Here is a 19,446-nt window from a genome sequence, read left to right on the forward strand (position 1 = left end):
ACTTGAGAGGCCCGGACGCTTACGTTCTCCAGGGACTCGTTCCCCCGGCGGTCGCGCGCTGTGGGCGCCAAGCGGGAGTTTGCCGCCGATGCCTGTGATAAAACAGTGTCTGATTGTCTGCCCGCCCACCCCTGGCCCAGGCATGGATGAATGAGCTGAAAGGAGATCGGAGACGGGAGCGAAGCCGGCCCTCCGGGCTGAGATCCAGCTGCCGACCTGGGGGAAGGGCCACACTAAAGCCCCTTTTTCCACCTTCCTGGCCGGCTCAGATGTCATCTACGTTAAACTGTCTCCCGCCTTTCCTGCCCTGGAGCGGCCAAACCTACACCATTTGTTTTGAAATCTTTCTTGCCCCTTCTCTGCACTCACAACTACCAAGACATGAGTTTTTACTGTCTCACAGTACCTGGCGTTAGAAGTGCTCAATAAATTATTACTGAAAGAAAAAAAAAAAAGCAGTCTTAAGCGACAAGATTTGGATCCTTTTTAGTCTTGAAAATAAACGCAGGGGAATTCCCTGGTGGTCCAGTGGGTCGGACTCAGTGCTTTCACAGCGGAAACCCGGGTTCCATCCGTGGTCCGGTAACTAAGATCCCACAAGCCGCACCGCAAGACCAAAAAAGAAAGACACTCAGGACCTTTTCTTCCCTCATCCCCACCAGCCTACTGGCGCAGCGGACCCTGTCTGGTGCTCTCCTACCCCACCAGCGGCCTGTGCCCTGAGGGAGGGATGGGCAGGTGCCCCTTGCTTGCCCACCTTCTGCTTCTCCCTGTCCTGATCAGTCAGTTCAGTTCATCTTCCCACCTCTGCCTCCAGCTCTGAGATCCCGCTCCCACTGTAGTGCTTTGTCTGACCGACAGCCAGGTCTCAGCCAGTGTGCATGTATGTGTGTTGAATGAGAGAGCTGGGCAACTCAAAATGGTCTCTATTCCCTCTCCCCGCCCTCCACACCCACATCCCTCAGATCTTCTCTCTAGCATCCTCTATTTCACGAATCACCCCCAACAGAGGAGTAGCTGGGAGGAGGGAAAAAAGAATGGGATGTCAGGTCCAGGGAAGGTGAGGTTTAGGATAGACAATGGACTGGGCCAGGAAGGTTGCTTGCAACCTAACCCTGGCTAGGAAATTCTCTTTGCTCCTGCCCTAACCTAAACCCTCCCCCTTTTCATCACTACCATCATCCCAGTCTCCTGACACTCCCAGAGGAGATGCCAGACCCAAAAAGGACAGAAGAAAGAACAGCAGTGCCCCCCAGCCCTCCAGCTTGTCAGCCCACTCAGGCAGAACCGTTCCTGATGCAAAGGAAATGTCTTTCTGCTTACTGTAACTGGAGAGCCACTGGCAGGTCATCTGAGGCCAGAGGCCCCAAGGCATATGTATGTGCTAGGGAAGAACTTGGGGGTCTCTGAGGCAGGATAAACTAAGGGCTGATGGGTGAGGATGCAGTGTGACCAGGGCTAGAAAGGGACAGGCCAGACAGAGGGGTTCATTTGATGGTAACAGCCTTGGGACCTGGGCAGGATATGAAACTCTTCCAGTTGTGCAGAAGGGAAGACAGGGGCAGAGAGAAACTGACATCCCCAAGGGACCAAATGGATCACAAGCAGTTCTCTTGACTCTGAGATTCCCCGTTCCCTTCTCCTGCTTAGTAAGGACCCTCACACAACACCTATGTATCTGTGTGGGTCTAGAATGGAATTCAGCCCCTTCCAGCCCCAGCTTTGGGTGGCTGCCTCAGCTCCAGGATTCTGGCCACACCAGGCCCAGATGGCAGTAGAAAGCAGGGGTTCGTGAGAACCATGTAACTCAATGTGGGGCTCTGGGTGTCTGGGAGGACTCATCTTCCAGGTGGTTGGAGCAGAGGACTAAGAAGGCAGTAGAAAAGTCAGGACCGTTCTCACAGAGGCTTCACATGGGTCATCTCTGCAGTCTCAGAACAGCTCCACAAACAGCTCCCTATAGTATAGCTGGAAGAAACCAGGTCCAGGGAGTTGCCTCTTAACCCTAGAATTTAAGTTCACCCCAGGTTGAACTTGAGTTCCCTGATTCCCAGCATAAAGTGCCAGGCAGGGGTCCCGGGTCCATGAAAGCTCTGGCCAGGAATAAGTGGATCCAGACTCCTGGTGCAGAGGAGGAGAGGGTCAGTGGCAGATTGGAAGGGAAGGGATCCCCAGGGGTGTGAGGACAGATGGAACCAGACCCCAGGCTGGAAGGTATTTCTCTGCGGGAGGTGCAAAGAGGAGAAGGGGGTGGACGGAAAGCATGTGGGGACTTGTGCATGTACCTGTGTCTCTAATTCCCCTAGGACCGACCTGCCAAGGGTGACCAGTGGGGGCCCGGGAACGCCCAGCAAGGCTGGAGTGCTCAGACACCTTCCAGGCCTTAGTTTCCCCTTCCGTAGAGGGAGGGCAAGCAGCTGACCACCCTGGCGTCCAGACTCTGCCAGACTGCCCAGGGAAGATGCCCGTGTTCGAAGACACCCCTGGAAGAGAGTCCCGCGGGCGGCCCCCTCCTCTTCCTACTCTGCCCCTCCCCCTCCCCTGCTCTCCGGCCCCCGCCCCCGCCCCGCCTCCGCCTCCGGTGTGCGATGGGGGGCGGGCAGCGGGCTGAGCCAAGAGCAGCGGAGCTGGGCCGACGCTGCCACCTGATCCCATCCAAGCGCGGAGAGGCCAGCGAGCGACCAGCACTCTGCGCGCTGGGCCCCCAGCGCCCTCGGACCCTCAGCGGATTTCGCCGCAAGGTCTGGGGAGATAGCGGCGACCCCCCTCCACGCGGGTCCCGGCAGAGTCCGGTCAGCGTGAGTACTGCAGCGGCCAGCCTGGGGCTGGAGGGGCGGGGGTGGACCGGACCTGAATGAGGGATGCCGGCTGGGGAGGGAGAGTGTCTTAGGGGCCGGCGCCTGAAGAGCATGAGGGAGGGGGGCTCTTGGCCCCTGGCAGAGCAGGAGAGGAATGGGTGAGAGCGCGACGCTGGCCTATCCCTTACTGGGGACCAGATCTCAGAGACCCGATCCCTGGGGGAGGTTGGCATGCAATTGAGGGAATGGGGGCTGGGAGAGTGGGGGGCAGTGATGGACAGAGGAGGATGAAGGGAAATCAGAGGCAGGGAGGAGGTGGCCGTGGATGACAGGCAGAGGGGACTGGGGGGACGGGGGTGACCTGGCGAAGGTTGGTGGGAAGAAAGGAAGGAAAAGCGGGAGCTGGAAAGACATTTCATCTCCTGGGCCACTAGTGTGCAGCCCTCTCTGCCCTTGGCCCCTTCCCCCTCAGTGCAGGGGGCAATTGCCCTCTTCACCTGCGGTGCCATCCTCAGTAAAGAGGCAGTCTCCAGGTCACCCGAGGGTCAGGTCCAGGTGGTGGGGGTCAGGGCGCCCTCCTCCTCCAAGGGCATCCATCTCAGCCCTAGAGCCCCCAGGGAGCGAGCAGAGGGCTTGTGTGGGAGTGGGTGGGCATCCAGACCAGTTTTCAAAGCTTTGGCCAGCTAAACCGTTTCTTCTTTGGTTCCCTGGAGAAAGGAAAGCAATTTGCAAAACCGGGCGGCAGCCTGTGGTAGATTGTTCTGACTAAAATTAGCACTGATTTTCTCACGAGCCCAGGCACCCTGACTTGTCTGGGACACGACTTAGGGAAACTCTCATCGGAGAAGACACAGCGGAGGCTGGTAGAAGTCTGAAGCATGTGAGAGGCAGGAGCCAGGGCCCTTGCTCTCAGTTCTGATCCCAGCAGGCTGCCACCCACCCCCACTGACCTAGGGGTTACCGAGGGAAACCGAGAGCCCCAGGCGGCCCCCTTCCTGGGTTCCGGAGGCCTGACCCCGTGTCCACAACAGGCATCGCGGAGTGAACTTGCCAAGCGAAGGGGCACCCTCCTCCAGCACCCTCTCTCGGGACCTGGAATGTTTAGCCTGGCCGAGTGCCCAACCAGAGGAGACAGGGTTACTGCTTTTAAATACCTGAAGGTCTGTCATGGAGAAAAAACTTAAACAGGGTTCCTGTGGCCTAGTAGGGCAGCATGAGCAACTCCGAGTGTGGAAGGTGGAAGGGGACAAGCCAAGGAGGGCGTGACCAGCAGTAGGCTGAGTCCAGCTGTCCCAGAAAGAACTTTTGAAACAGCCGAGGCTGCTCAGAAACAAACCAGGCAGTATCTGCAGGCAGCGAGCCTCCAGTCATGGGCCGGGAGCATGCAGAAGCTGCTGCCTACCTTGGAGGACTGGCATCCAGGGAGTTCTTAAGCGGATGATACCCTGTACCCGGTAGGCCTCAGACTGGCTGGCTCCCCAGGGCTAGGCCATGGCGGGGAGTGGGATGGAGGGCACCACCAAGCACCCCATCACCTTTCTCCCTATGGCCTGGTTGAAGCATCTCCCGGGCAAAGTCCCACTGTAGCTGTCCCCAGTCTTGACCTCCTGGACTAACCTGGAGTCTCTGAAAAATAGACTGGTTTCAGCAACTTAGAATGTATGTAATCTTGGATTTTAGCTCCTGAGTATATGTACTTTAATGTATGTTTCTTCACCTTTTTCTACTGTTTTAGTAAATGAACCATTTGTGTAATTTCTATTGCCCAAAAAAAAAAAAAAAAAAAAAGGCTGGTTTCAGTGAGTTGAGCAAAGATAGGAATTGGTGGTCCTCCATGTGGCCCCAGTGAGAAATTCCTGTCTGGTCACCAAGTCCTCTCTGCAGGATAAGTGACAGGGGAGAAGGTGTGTGTCCTGAGAGGGCTCTGACTCCCTCGTGCCTCGCATGGGCAGCGCCAGCCCTCCACCCCAGCAATCCTTGAAGACGGGGATCTTAGGGCAACCAAGGGCTCAGCAGAGAAAGCCTCTGTGGCTGGGTGCTTCACATCCCTTGGCTCCAGGAGGATTAACTCTGTCTGCAGGCTGGTGGAGGAAACCAGGTGAGGGGCCTGGAGAGAAGGGAAAGGCATAACCAGGACACCTTTACACCCCAACAAGCTTCAGTGTAATCCAGGATTAATTAGGGGGAGGGGGCGCTAAAGGCGAAGGATGGGAAGCCAGGCCCAGGGGAAGGTCATGGTCAAAGAGTTTTCACATTACTTCAACCCTCCTGAGACTGAGGTGTCCTAGTTCCACACACATGCACATGCCCAGAAGGTTCCAGGCTCCCCCTTCCCTTTGGAGAGGGGTGCATGTGAGGATGAAGCCAAACCCAAACCTGGAGACGGAGGCCCCTGAGACAGAGACCCCCACCCTCACCGGGGTACAGGCATTGCCACTGAAGCTGACTTTCCACTGAAGCTGCCAAGGGTCAGGGTGCCCTTGAGCTAACACATTTATGCGGGGACAGGTGACTGGCCAGACACCAGGCCTCCTCCAGCCTCTCGCTTCTGCTGCTCAGCTGGGATGGAGGCCACCTTCCCCTGGAGAATCTCTGTAGGGCAATGAGCAGGAACCCCCCTGTATTCCCCTCCCAACTCCCAAGTGGCCACCCTCTTCCTTGGCCAGGCACCTCTCACTGCCATCAGCCGACGGGGCAGCCAGGGTTTCAGGTGTCTGGGGATGGAATTCAGATAAGATTCCAGGATCTCAAGTCCTTCCTTTCTTTCCCTCATGGATCAGAGGTATGCAGAATTGCAGAGTCTGGGGCAGGGATGGGGAAATCAGTTCTCTGTGGAAGCGGCACACATGCTGTCTAAGGGCATGGACTCTGGAGCTGGAAGTATCTGGAACCAGATCAGAATCCAGATCCTGCTAATACCAGCTGTGCGACCCAGATAAGTGACACCAGCCCTTAGAGCTTCAGTTTCCTTGTCTGTAAAATGGGAACACCTGTTAGGGCTGCAGCGAGGATTAGATGGAATTAAGTGTGCAGTCGTATAATACACATAATAAGCCTCTTTCTCATATCAGAGACTCAAGAAGGTGAAGACCTGGTCAGCGTTTCTGAGGAGCTCAGTGTCTGGGGAGTCAAGACTAACCCCTAGCTGAAGAAGCAGTCAGGCAAGGAGTCCTGTAGGAGAGGAAACCCTGAACTGAGACCTCTGGGCTAAGCCAGGCGCTGGTGCTAAGACAGACATAAATGGCCACGAGACAAAGACGAATTAGGGGCAGGCAGAGAAGCAGAGACCTTGCTCAAGGGAGGGAGTGGCTATAGCCTGAAGGGCTGGCCAGACCCCAGAGCCTGTAATTCCACCCAAGACTGAGTTATCTGGAGCACCGTGGAGATAGGGTCATGGTAACAGGAGGTAGGAATCTGATCTTCCCTGGCCTCTCTGCGCACCCCACCCTTCGGAGCGCTCATTTGCAACAGTCCTGTTGGGGCTCGGCGCCCATCTCCTCTGCCCGCTACAAACCTGTTTTCCTCCTTCTCCTGCCAGGCCTCACAGGAACACTGGCCCTGCTACCGGAGCCCCAGGAGCCCCCATGAGTGCCGGCGAAGGGAGTCCTGGATAGTGAGGCCCTGGCTGATCCAGGGGTGGGTACCCCATCATGCCGCCCATTTTCCAGCGCCTGCAGCAGGCCACCAAGATGAGCCGTAGGAAAATCCTGCTGCTGGTGCTAGGATGCAGCACCTTAAGCCTCCTCATCCACCAGGGGGCGCAGCTCAGCTGGTAAGGGGCGGGGCCTCGGTGAGGGGGCGGGGCCAGGGAATTTCCTTCCTCCAGAGCTCGGCGACCCGGTTAGCGGATGAGAGCTGTCCTTCTCCTCGCTTCTCGTTCCTTAAACCTGACAGAAGAGTCCATCTTCTGCTGGGCTTTGCTCTTTCCTGTGTTCTCAAAGCGCTTTCCATACATTCTTTTTAGATCCACACAACCTTCCTGGGAAGGACTTCACTGAAAGTGTTGTGTGTAATGGATGTGGATGTGAAAGTCCCTCAGTCGTGTCCAACACTTTGCGACCCCATGGACTGTAGTCCGTGGATTTCTCCAGGCCAGAATACTGGAGTGGGTAGCCTTTCCCTTCTCCAGGGCATCTTCCCACCCAGGGATCGAACCCAGGTCTCCCGCATTGCGGGCGGACACTTTACCAGCTGAGCCACAAGGGAAGCCCAAGAACACTGGAGTGGGAATAGAATACTATCCCTTCTCCAGCAGATCTTCCCGACCCAGGAATCAAACTGGTCTCATGCATTGCAGGTGGATTCTTTACCAACTGAGCTGTCAGGAAAGCCCTGAGTGTGTAAGCTGAGATTCTATTCCAGCCCGAGTCTTTCCCTCGCCATCACTTCTGAGTACCTGGTGGATGGGAGGCAGAGAGGTTGAATATCCTACGAAGTGAAAAAGAACTTTAAGATCAAAAACAGAAGTGGGTAACTCCATATAAACTGCACTTAAGAACTTTACTATGGGTAAGTTACATACAGGCAGGCAGATCTAGTAGATGGAGGATCCAGAGGCATTCACAGTGGCATGGAAAGGGGTACAGAGAGATTTAAAGGGGCAAAAGCTAAAAACAGAATGTGACTACTCAGGAGTACATCCCCATGGATGGACAGGTGGTGGTGTCCTCCACCCCAGAGTGGGGGGTTGGAGGTTTTGTGGCCATTAACTATCTGCATCAGCAAAAGGCAGTCTTGCAGTTTTCACATGGGATGAAGGCAAGGATCAAGTCTGACAGGGAATTTACCTGGCTTGAGTGCACTTATGAGTAGCTAAAGCGCAGCTGCACAGAAAAGGGTGTAGGGCTGCGGGCCTGTGACGGAATCGGTGTGCTTCAGCCACACACTCCCCAGAGAACTGCAACAACTTCACACTACTGTTTTTCTGGGCAAGTCTTCTCACTTCTCTGAGCCCGTTTGCTCATCTAGAAAATGACAGTGACACTATGTGTGACCCTGCCAGTCACCCTGACACAGGATACAATGTGATGATGAATAGGAGCCCTGACCCTGCTCCTGGCTCACTGCATGAAGCAAATAAATCCCTGCGCCCCGCCTCAGGACCTGTTTGCCATTCTCTACATGGTCATCCATGAGAACAGTGTGAATGGGCCCAGTCCCTCCTGCCAGATGCCTTTCTGGTCTTATGGAGCATCCGTGTAGACATCCTGAAGCCAAACCGGAAAGGAAATCTCACTAGCATCCTCAAGGCTGCTTAGAGTTGCCCTTGTTGCCTGATGCTTGCTGCTGCTGCTAAGTCGCTTCAGTCGTGTCCGACTCTGCGACCTCAGAGATGGCAGCCCACCCGTCCCTGTGATTCTCCAGGCAAGAACACTGGAGTGGGTTGCCATTTCCTTCTCCAATGCAGGAATGTGAAAAGTGAAAGTGAAGTCGCACAGTCGTGTCCGACTCTTAGCGACCCCATGGACTGCAGCCTACCAGGCTCCTCCGTCCATGGGATTTTCCAGGCAGGAGTACTGGAGTGGGGTGCCATTGCCTTCTCCATGGTAGAAAAGAAAACAGGAGAGTGACTCAAAGTCTGGAGTGAACTTACAGGTCACCTAGAAGGACAAGGAGACAGAAATCAAAGTTTCATGAAGGCTAGGATTATTATGTTTTTTATACTATTATATTTCTGGAGCCTAGAGCAGTTCCTAGCACATAGTAAATTAGTAGATGCTTAAACAAACAAAAAAACTACCTGAATGAATGAATGAGTTTCCAGAGGACTTGATGGAATCATGTAACAAGTTGCCTCAGAGTCCCTGCCACTCATCTACAATGTGAGGAGCCTGTTGTTGTTCAGTCGCTAAGTAATGTCCAACTCTTTGCGACCCCATGGACTGCAGCACGCCAGGCTTCCCTGTCCTTCACTATCTCCCATAGTTTGCTCAAACTCACGTCCATTGAGTTGGTGACACTATCCAACCATCTCATCCTCTATTGCCTTCTCCTGCCCTCAATCCTTCCCAGCATCGGGGTCTTTCCAATGAAATGAAGAGCCAGTGGGAAGAGTAAAAATGAGAAAGACAACAGACAGCAAGAGGATTTGGCGATTTTATCTGAGTTTCTGGACTTACAGAAATGATGTTCCTCCGCCTGTTCTTCAGTTTGCACCCTGTAAAGTGGAATTCAAGGGTCCGCAAGGGCCTTTGTCCCTGTATTATTTTATTTTGCTTTTTAAAAACACTAAGGGTCTATTTATTTGTTTGGCTATGCTGGGCTTCGTGCAGCACACAGGTGTCCTCTGGTCGCAGCGCACAGGCTGCTCGCTGAGGTGGCTTCTCTGACTGCAGAACACTGGCTCCAGGTGTGCAGGCTTCAGTTGTGGCTCGGGGGCTCTAGAGCGCAGGCCTGGCAGTTGTGGCACAGGGGCTTAGTTGCTTAGCAGCATGTGGGATCTTCCCAGACCAGGGATTGAACCTGTGTCCCCTGCATTGGCAGGCAGATTCTTAACCACTGGACCACCAGGGGAATGGCTGTCCTTGTATTATTTTTTATGGGTAACCAAATACCACAAAACCTAAGAGGCTGAAAACATCAAGCATTTATTATCTCACTCCTGTGGGTCAGGAATTTAGGCTTGCCCTAGCTGGATGCCTCTGGTTCGAGGCCTTTCACAGAGTTGCAGTCAAGCTGGTGGTTGGAGAAGGCGGTTTAATATGAAGCCCTGATTGGAAGGGCTCCCCTTACAAGCTCCTGTATGTGGTTGCTGGGGGAGGCTTCAGCTCTTCAAGCAGGTTGATGATGGACTGAGGGCCTGGCTCCTTGGGGACTGCTGTTCCTACCTGGTACCTCACCCTCACCCCCTGCATGAGTTACCCTAGAGACAGTGAGAGAACAACACCAAGACAGTGCCATAATCTTTTTATAATGTAATCTCACAAGTCACATCCCACCATTTCTGCCCTATTCTAAATACCTGCCTGCCAGTCTTTAGCTGGATGTTATGTAGCTACTAAGTAAAAAGTAAAAGTAAAAAGTCACTCAGTCGTGTCCGACTCCTTGCGACCCCGTGGACTATAGCCTATCAGGCTCCTCCGTCCATGGGATTCTCCAGGTAAGGATACTGGAGTGGGTTGCTATTTCCTTCTCCAGGGGAGAAGTTACTGCTGCTGCTAAGTCACTTGTCGTGTCCGACTCTGTGCGACCCCATAGACGGCAGCCCACCAGGCTCCCCCGTCCCTGGGATTCTCCAGGCAAGAACACTGGAGTGGGTTGCCAATTCCTTCTCCAATGCATGAAAGTGAAAAGTGAAAGTGAAGTCGCTCAGTCGTGTCCGACTCTTAGCGACCCCATGGACTGCAGCCTACTAGGCTCCTCCGTCCATGGGATTTTCCAGGCAAGAGTACTGGAGTGGGATGCCATTGCCTTCTTCAGGAGAAGTTACTAGCAGTCTGTTAATGAAAGAAAGGAATGTCTCAACAATCAGAGAATGGCACGAGGCCCCTCACCCACAAGATGTATTCTGAGATAATCTTGGCACCAGGAGAGTCATCCCAGGGCATAAAACGATTGATTTGAATCTTGTAGAAACGCAGATTCAGTTCAGTTCAGTCATTCAGTCATGTCCGACTCTTTGCGACCCCATGAACTGCAACATGCCAGCCCTCCCTGTCCATCACCAATTCTCGGAGTTTACACAAACTCATGTCCATCAAGTCAGTGATGCTATCCAACCATCTCTTCCTCTGTCGTCCCCTTCACCTCCTGCCCTCAATCTTCCCCAGCATCAGGGTCTTTCCCAAAGAGTCAGTTCTTTGCATCAGGTGGCCAAAGTATTGGAGTTTCAGCTTCCACATCTGTCCTTCCAATGAACACCCAGGACTGATCTCCTTTAGGATGGACTGGTTGGACTTCCTTGCAGTCCAAGGGACTCTCAAGAGTCTTCTCCAACACCAAGTTCAAAAGCATCAATTCTTCAGCGCTCAGCTTTCTTTATAGTCCAACTCTCACATCCATACATGACTACTGGTAAAACAATAATTTCGTTTACACAGATTGGGAGAACAATGTCTGAGTATAACAAACTGGTTTGTCAAGTCAGTTCTGAGCCTAAATCTGAGATTTTAGGCGGCACCAACTTGAAGATAGAGTCTAGGGTAAATGCGTAGTACGTTAACATAGCTTAAGACAAACATTTCCAGTAAAAAATGCATTGGTTAGCTTAAGATTTGAGAAATGTTAAGTTCAGGTGGAACCAGGTGTCATTATGGCAACAAGGTATTTTAAGAGGAACCTCTTTTTAACTTCTTATAGAGAAGGGGAAAAAATATAACACTAGTTTGTTTCCTCCTGCTGCTTAAAGTGAAAGTGAAGTTCAGTCCTGTCCAACTCTTTGTGACCCCATAGACTGTAGCTTACCAGGCTCCTCCGTCCATGGGATTTTCCAGGCAAGAATACTGGAGTGGGTTGCCATTTTCTTCTCCAGGGGACCTTCCTGACCCAGGGATCGAATCCGGTCTCCCACATTGTAGGCAGACAATAGAGAGATTAAAAAAAAAAAAAAAAATGTCTGACACTTGCAGCCTATTTCCTCCGTTTGGAGACCCTTGGCCTTCGTGCCTGTTACCCTCTCACAGGGACTCCCTGGAAGTGGTCATCTTAGATGCCCGTACCATGCGTGTGTGTACTGTTTGGTGGGTAAAGCCCTGGGCCCATCCCCAGCATCCTTGGGGAGAGGCCGGGTCAAGCGGCACCCTTCTCACACCCTCCTCCCTGCACACCCCGGGGCCCTGCAGGTACCCCAAGCTGTTCCCTCTGAGCTGCCCGCCTCTGCAGGACTCTCCGCCGCGCCCCAAGCACATGACCGTGGCCTTCCTGAAGACGCACAAGACTGCGGGCACGACGGTGCAGAACATCCTGTTCCGTTTCGCCGAGCGCCACAACCTGACGGTAGCCCTGCCGCACCCGAGCTGCGAGCATCAGTTCTGCTACCCGCGTAACTTCTCGGCGCACTTCGTGCACCCGGCCACGCGGCCGCCGCACGTGCTGGCCAGCCACCTGCGCTTCGACCGCGCGGAGCTGCAGCGCCTCATGCCGCCGGGCACCGTCTACGTCACCATCCTGCGCGAGCCGGCCGCCATGTTCGAGTCGCTCTTCAGCTACTACAACCAGTACTGCCCCGCCTTCCGGCGCGTGCCCAACGCGTCGCTCGAGGCCTTCCTGCGCGCGCCCGAGGCCTACTACCGCGCGGGCGAGCACTTCGCCATGTTCGCGCACAACACCCTGGCCTACGACCTGGGCGGCGACAACGAGCGCAGCCCCCGCGACGACGCCGCCTACCTGGCGGGCCTCATCCGCCAGGTGGAGGAGGTCTTCTCGCTCGTCATGATCGCCGAGTACTTCGACGAGTCGCTCGTGCTGCTGCGGCGCCTGCTGGCCTGGGACCTGGACGACGTGCTCTACGCCAGGCTCAACGCGCGCGCCGCCAGCTCGCGCCTCGCCGCCATCCCCGCGGCGCTCGCGCGGGCTGCGCGCGCCTGGAACGCGCTCGACGCCGGCCTCTACGACCACTTCAACGCCACCTTCTGGCGCCGCGTGGCGAGTGCTGGCCGCGCCTGCGTGGAGCGCGAGGCGCGCGAGTTGCGCGAGGCCCGAGAGCGCCTGCTGCGGCGTTGCTTTGGCGACGAGCCGGTGTTGCGGCCCGCGGCCCAGATCCGCACCAAGCAGCTGCAGCCGTGGCAGCCCAGCCGCAAGGTGGACATCATGGGCTACGACCTGCCCAGCGGCCGTGCCGGTCCAGCCACCGAGGCCTGCCTCAAGCTGGCCATGCCTGAGGTGCAGTACTCAAGCTACCTACTGCGCAAGCAGAAGCGCCGAGGAGGCATGCGCCTCCGGCCGGAACCGGTCCTAGACAACCCCCCTCCTCGGCCCATCCGGGCGCTGCGCCCAGGCCACTGAGCTCCGGGTGGGAATCTGGCTCCTGACCTGCCCACCAGGCTCTTTCCTAGGGCTGCCTCCGGGTCCCACCGCCTCAGGGCCCTTTCTCCCGAGAGGGGCTGCAGCAGTAAGTGGAGGCGCATCTCCCTGTTTGAGCCCAGCTCCCAGGAAGGTGTAGGCCCAATCGAACCCCGGGCCACTCTCTCATTTGTCCTAACTGGTTGGTGGCTTTGCCAAGAGATTTGAGGCCCATTCAGAACTGCCCACCCTGCCTCCTTAAGGGGATTGAGGACCCCCCCCACACACACACTTATCTTTTCCAAATGGATGAGTCCATGCCACAGAGAGGGGCTGAGCTCTGGGAAAGGCTACTCCGCCTGTCACCCTCCCCGGGTCTTGCTCTTCCTGCTAGGGGTCAGGACCCCACACTGTCTGTCTTCCAGGTTCCACCCTCCTAACAGACCTAAGCTGCTCCCAGACCCCCAGAACCCAAAGTTCTTGGGGTGGGCCTTTTGTTTGTTTGGTTTTCCTTTTTTAAATAAAATATTTTAAAATGTGCATGTTGTATGTCAGTCATTCATTAAAAGCCAATTCCCCCCTCTTTGAGGATGAGGCAGATGCCTAAGGATAGATGTGGCTGTTACCATGAGAATGGGGACCCAGTGAAACCGAGCAGGATCTTGTGGGGCTCCTGGACATAAAAGCCGTTCCATGTCACCTGTTTCTTGTTTGTAAGCAGCAGACTCCAGCCTCCGTGACCTTCCCTGAGTTGCTTATCAAACAAGGTAGAGGATGCAGTGACAAGAGAGGAGCAGCAGCCTGGGGGCAGGGTCCTGGTTCTACCTCAAGGGATACACATAACAGTATTTTTTGAGCTCTTTATAGAATTAAAGGCTTCCCAGGTGGCTCAGAGGTTAAAGCATCTGCCTGCAACGTGGGAGACCTGGGTTCGATCCCTGGGTCGGGAAGATCCTTGGGAGAAGGAAATGGCAACCCACTCCAGTATTCTTGCCTGGAGAATCCCATGGATGGAAGAGCCTGGTGGGCTACAGTCCACGGGATCTCAAAGAGTCGGACACGACTGAGCGACTTCACTTTCACTTTCTATAGAATTAAAACCTCCAATAAATGGCAGCTATCAGCATTCTTCATTCCAGAGAAGACCACCTTGAGGCCAGATTAAAGACCAGAGAAGTCTCTCAAGAGATTGTTGTCGTTCAGTCGCTAAGTCCTGTCTGGCTCTTTTCGTGACTGTAACACACCAGGCTCCTGTGTCCTCCACTATCTCAGGAGTTTGCTCAAATTCAAATGCATTAAGACAGTGATGCTATCTAACCATCTCATTCTCTACCACCCCTTTCTCCTTTTGCGTATAATCTTTCGCAGCTTCAGGGTCTTTTCCAGTGAGTCAGCTCTTAGAATCAAGTGGCCAAACTCTTGGAGCTTCAGTGACAGTCCTTCCAATGAATACTCAGAGTTGATTTCCTTTAGGACTGACTGGTTTGATCTCCTTGCAGTCCAAGAGTCTCTCAGGAGTCTTCTCCAACACCATAATTGGAAAGCATCAATTCTTCAGCACTCAGTCTTCTTTATGGTCCAAATCTCATATCTGTACATAACTACTGGAAAAACCATAGCTTTGACTATATGGACCTTTGTCAGCAAGTGATTTCTCTGTTTTTTAATACACTATCTAGGTTTGTCATAGCCTTCCTTCCAAGGACCAAGCGTTTTTTAATTTTCTTCAAGAGATGGAAATACCCGACCACCTGACCTGCCTCCTGAGAAATCCGTAAGCAGGTCAAGAAGCAACAGAACTGGACATGGAACAACAGACTTATTCCAAATAGGGAATGGAGTACATCAAGGCTGTATATTGTCACCCTGATTATTTAACTTACATGCAGAGTACATCATGAGAAATGCTGAGCTGGATGAAGCACAAGCTGGAATCAAGATTGCCAGGAGAAATATCAATAACCTCAGATATACAGATGACACTACCCTTGTGGCAAAAAGCGAAGAAGAACTAAAGAGCCTCTTGATGAAAGAGGAGAGTGGAAAAGTTGACTTAAAACTCAACCTTCAGAAAACTAAGATCATAGCATCTGGTCCCATCACTTCATGGCAAATAGATGGGGAAACAGTGCAAACAGTAACAGACTTTATTTTGGGGGGCTCAAAAATCACTGCAGATGGTGACTGCAGCCATGAAATTAAAAGATGCTTGCTCCTTGGAAGGAAAGTTATGTCCAACCTAGACAGCACATTAGAAAGCAGAGACATTGCTTTGCCAACAAAGGTCCATATAGTCAAAGCTATGGTTTTTCCAGTAGTCATGTATAGATGTAAGAGTTGGACTATAAAGAAAGCTGAGTGCCGAAGAATTGATGCTTTTGAACTGTGGTGCTGGAGAAGACTCTTGAGAGTCCCTTGGACTGCAAGGAGATCCAGCCAGTCCATCCTAAAGGAAATCAGTCCTGAATATTCATGGAAAGGACTGATTCTGAAGCTGAAACTCCAATACTTTGGCCACCTGATGCAAAGAACTGACTCACTGGAAAGGACCCTGATGCTGGGAAAGATTCAAGGCAGGAGGAGAAGGGGACGACAGAGGATGAGATGGCTGGATGGCATCACCGACTCGATGGACATGAGTTTGAGTAAGCTCTGGGAGTTGGTGATGGACAGGGAAACCTGGTGTGCTGCAGTCCACGGGGTTACAAAGAGTTGGACACGACTGAGTGACTGCACTGAACTGAACCTATTTTTTACCTACAAGAGTCATAGAGAGCAAAATTCTGTTAACAGGTTCAATCCCTGGTTGGGGCACTAAGATCGCACAAGCCACGTGGTGTGGCCCCAAAAGAAAGAATCCGCCTGCCAATGTAGGGGACATGGGTTCAATGCCTGATCCAGAAAGATTCCACATCCTGAGGGGCAATGAAGCCCGTGAACCACAACGACTGAGTCCTGTGCCCCAACTCCTGGGGCCCGCGTGCTCTGCAGCCTGTGCTCTGTACAAGAGAAGCTCTGCACTGCACTGTGACTAGAGAGCAGCCCCTGCAGCAATGAAGACCCAGCACAGTCGAAAACAAACGAATAAATATAAACATTTAAAAAAATTAAGTTACTGTATCAGCCGTGATTTAATCAGAGAAACAAAATTACTGGGAACGATTATGTGTAGTCAAGATGTATCCTAGGGATAAGACCCTGCATAATTGTGAGGGCTGATCAGAGAAGACTGCTGTGTTTGTTTCTGGTGCTGCAGCTCAGAGACAGCAGGCAGACTGTTGGAAAGCATGTGATGCGAAGTGAGGGAAGCAAGAACAGACTGGCGCCTGTGAGGACTAGCTAGCACCCACAGGATGGACCAGAACCCAGTCAATCTCTCACTGCACCTAAGCCTCTAACTTGAATGAAGCAGACGGTTCACAGGAGAAGCTGGCACTCTATCTGGGAGCTGAACGTGGGCCTGGAACAACAGGGGCAGAAGCAGGAGGAGCTGTGGACCCAGCTATTGCCCGATGCCAACATGCTGAGCCAGCAAGTGAGGGTCACTGTGAGAGAGGTGCCACCACTTCTGGGGCCCCTGTACCAACCTGCCTCATGGAAAAAAGGATGCAACTCCTGTTTCACTTTACTTTCCAAATCTTACACAAAATGTCACTTGTGGGCCACATTAACAGAACTATGCAGGGAAGAGAATTCTGGGAAATAGATCCAGCTTAGTTAAAATGACACAGTACCAATTCACCGCAGTTTCAGATGTTAATTTGAAAATTATTACCCATGGAGACCAATTAGCACCAAAGGATTTTAGAGATGAAAGGGCACATTCCTGAGGCCCTCAGATTCATGCTGTGGTTGTTTCCCCCGTCCCAGAAGTGATTGTGAGATTAGCGCTCAGTAGCTGGCAGACTCCCATTGGTTCCCTGCCACTGCGGTGTGGACGAATATGGCAAAAAGGACCAAAAGGAAAGCCCTGGGATTGTCCCCTCCTCCACCAAGTTGTAAACCAGGTTATACCACAACCCTGAAGAAAGCGCAGAGATCAGTGCCACCATTAAGGGTTTGAGAGATGCAAGAGTGGTGGTGATGCCAGTCATATTCCTACCTGTTTGCAGGTGGAAAAAGCAAACTTAGTGATGTGGCAGTGCCAATAACAGCTGCAATTCTATGTTAAACCATCGAGAAGGCTGAGCACCAAAGAGCTGATGCTTTCAAACCCTGGTGCCGAAGAAGACTCATGAGAGCCCCTTGGACAGCAAGGGGATCCAACCAGTCAACCCTAAAAGAGATCAACCCTGAATATTAATTGGAAGGACCGATGCTGAAGCTCCAATACTTTAGCCACCTGATATGAAGAGCTGACTCATTGGAAAAGACCCAGATGCTGGGAAAGATTGAGGGCAGGAGGAGAAGGGGATATGATGGTTGGATGGCATCACTGAACAATAGACATGAGTTTGAGCAAACTTGGGGAGATAGTGAAGGATAGGGAAGCCTGGCATGCTGCAGTCCATCCGGTCACAAGGATTTGGACACCACTTAGTGACTGAACAACAACAACAAAATATTTTCTAAATGTATTTATGCATCTTTTTGGTTGTGCTGGGTCTTAGCCACAGCACACAGGATCTTCAGTCTCTATTGCGGTATGTGATCTTTCAGTTCCAGTATGTGGGATCTAGTTCCCTGACCGGGGATTGAACCCAGGCTCCCCGCATTGGGAGTTCAGAGTCTTAACCAACTGACCAATTGGTTAAGGGAAATCCCACACTGCTTCAATTCTAGATTTGAGATCTTTATTGGAGAAAATCAATAAACCCCAGCAGCAACTGCTATTGAACTAGCTTTCCTCTTACATTGCCATGGGTATAGGAAATTACACTGTTTGCTTTTACCCGGCAAAGATAACAGTATACCTTTACTGTCTTGTCCTTAGATTATTGCCATTCTCCTGCAAACTGCTAGGTCCAAAGGGACTTTGACAGTCTTGCCAGCACAGAGAACACACTCAGTTGATGCCATTATGCTAATTGGACACGATGAGCAGGAAACAACAATCCCCTTAGGTGCCCTAGACATATGTGTGCCAGAGAGTTGGAGATGAAAATTCGAGGGCCTGCCACATCGGGAAAGTTTCCAGCGGTCCAGAGGTCTGTGGAATGTTGCATATCTCTTCTAATGTGAGAGATGAGTTGCTGTCACTTATATCATATGCCACAAAGAAAGAGGAGCAGTGTATGGTGTGCCTTTTGGGTTTTGGAGTCAACACAGATCACAAGTTGTTTTCACTCAATTTCTGGGTAACCTGTAAATCTGACGATGTTCTATCTGAATCTCAAAAAAGCTCTTCAAGTGCCCAGGCTGTGGTGCAAGCTGTCTACCACTTGGGCACTATGCCTAGTAGATCCACGTGTCTGACTTAGGTGTCAGCCAAAGACTCCATGTGGCATCTCTGGCAACCCCCAACAGGAGGACCACTGCTAAGACCTGTGGAATCTTGGTCATGCTATCTCTGCTGACAACTATTCTATCTCTGCAAAAGCAGTTTCTGGCTTGCTACTGGGCCTTAATAAAGGCTGAATGCCTGATTTATGGAACACCATGCGATTATCAGACCCAAGTGTTCATCATAAATTGGGTGTTATCTGACCTACAGAACCATGAAACTGGATTTTCACGGTTGCATCTCATTAGAAACTTCCCTCGTGGTCCAGTGGTTAAGAATCTGCCTTGCAAGGCAGGGGACGTGGGTTCAATCCCTGGTTGGAGAATGAAGATCCCACAAGCCTCAGTGCAACCAAGCCTGCACGCCACAACTACTGAGCCCATGCTCCACAACTTGAGAGTCCATGTGTCGGAACCAAAGATCCTTCATGATGCAACGAAGATCCCGTGTACTGCGACTGAGACCTGAGGCAGTCAAATAAATAAAAGAAATTGAAGTGCTATATCCGATACTGGGCCCAAACTGATCCAGAAGGCACAAATAAACTACATGAGCAGGTGGTTCCGATTCCCATGGCGTCAGTTTCTACAGTTTCACCTCAGTTTATACTCAGAGGCTCCAAGGGGAGGAGGAGAAAGGACAGGCCTGATTTCTGGAAGGCTTTGTACAAGTAAACCAGCGACAGCCAGAAGTGGACGTCTGCTCAGGACAGCCCAATTCAGAGCTGGCCCTGAAAAACGGTGATGAAGAAAAACGGTCCCTGTGGGCAGAGCTTTGGGCAATACACATGTTATCCATTTGTGTGGAAGAAAGGAGGGCCTAAGGTGCCAGTTTATATGGACTCGAGCAATATCTGATGGGCTGGCCATTTGCAGAGACTTGAAAAGAACACATCTGGGAAATCGATGACATGATGGTCTATGGAAGAGGTCTGTGGATGGCTTCTTTCTTTCTTCTTCCGTAAGACAACAAACTATCTCATGGGGTTTCTTTTTTGTTTGTGTTCTTTTAAATTAATTTTTATTGGAGTATAGTTGCTTTACACATGGATGGCGTCTTAAAATGCTCAGAGAATGGGAAGTTATTCATGTCCCGTGTAAATGCTCATCACAAGGCAAATAGTGCCAGAGTCCTCACTAGTTCTTTTAAGTCTGAATAATATTCCATTGTATCTATGAACCACATTTTGTTTATCTCTTTATCTGTCTAAGGTCATTTAGGCTGTTTCCACCTCTTGGCTGTTGTGAATAATGCCTCCACAAACAG

At 52.1% G+C, this 19,446-nt stretch overlaps 1 protein-coding gene across 1 annotated transcript; it reads left to right on the forward strand.

Annotated features, from left to right (window-relative positions):
- Nucleotides 1-2,588: 2,588 nt before the first annotated feature.
- GAL3ST3 (galactose-3-O-sulfotransferase 3) lies at nucleotides 2,589-13,276 on the forward strand. Its single transcript, XM_055583701.1, has 4 exons — nucleotides 2,589-2,798; nucleotides 6,337-6,411; nucleotides 6,467-6,570; nucleotides 11,420-13,276. The coding sequence occupies exons 1-4, from the start codon at nucleotides 2,589-2,591 to the stop codon at nucleotides 12,738-12,740; spliced, it is 1,710 nt and encodes a 569-aa protein (XP_055439676.1). The 3' UTR covers nucleotides 12,741-13,276.
- The last annotated feature ends 6,170 nt before the right edge of the window (nucleotides 13,277-19,446 follow it).

The sequence above is a fragment of the Bubalus kerabau genome, chromosome 5, assembly GCF_029407905.1.
Source record: "Bubalus kerabau isolate K-KA32 ecotype Philippines breed swamp buffalo chromosome 5, PCC_UOA_SB_1v2, whole genome shotgun sequence".
NCBI classification, from domain to species: Eukaryota; Metazoa; Chordata; class Mammalia; order Artiodactyla; family Bovidae; genus Bubalus; species Bubalus kerabau.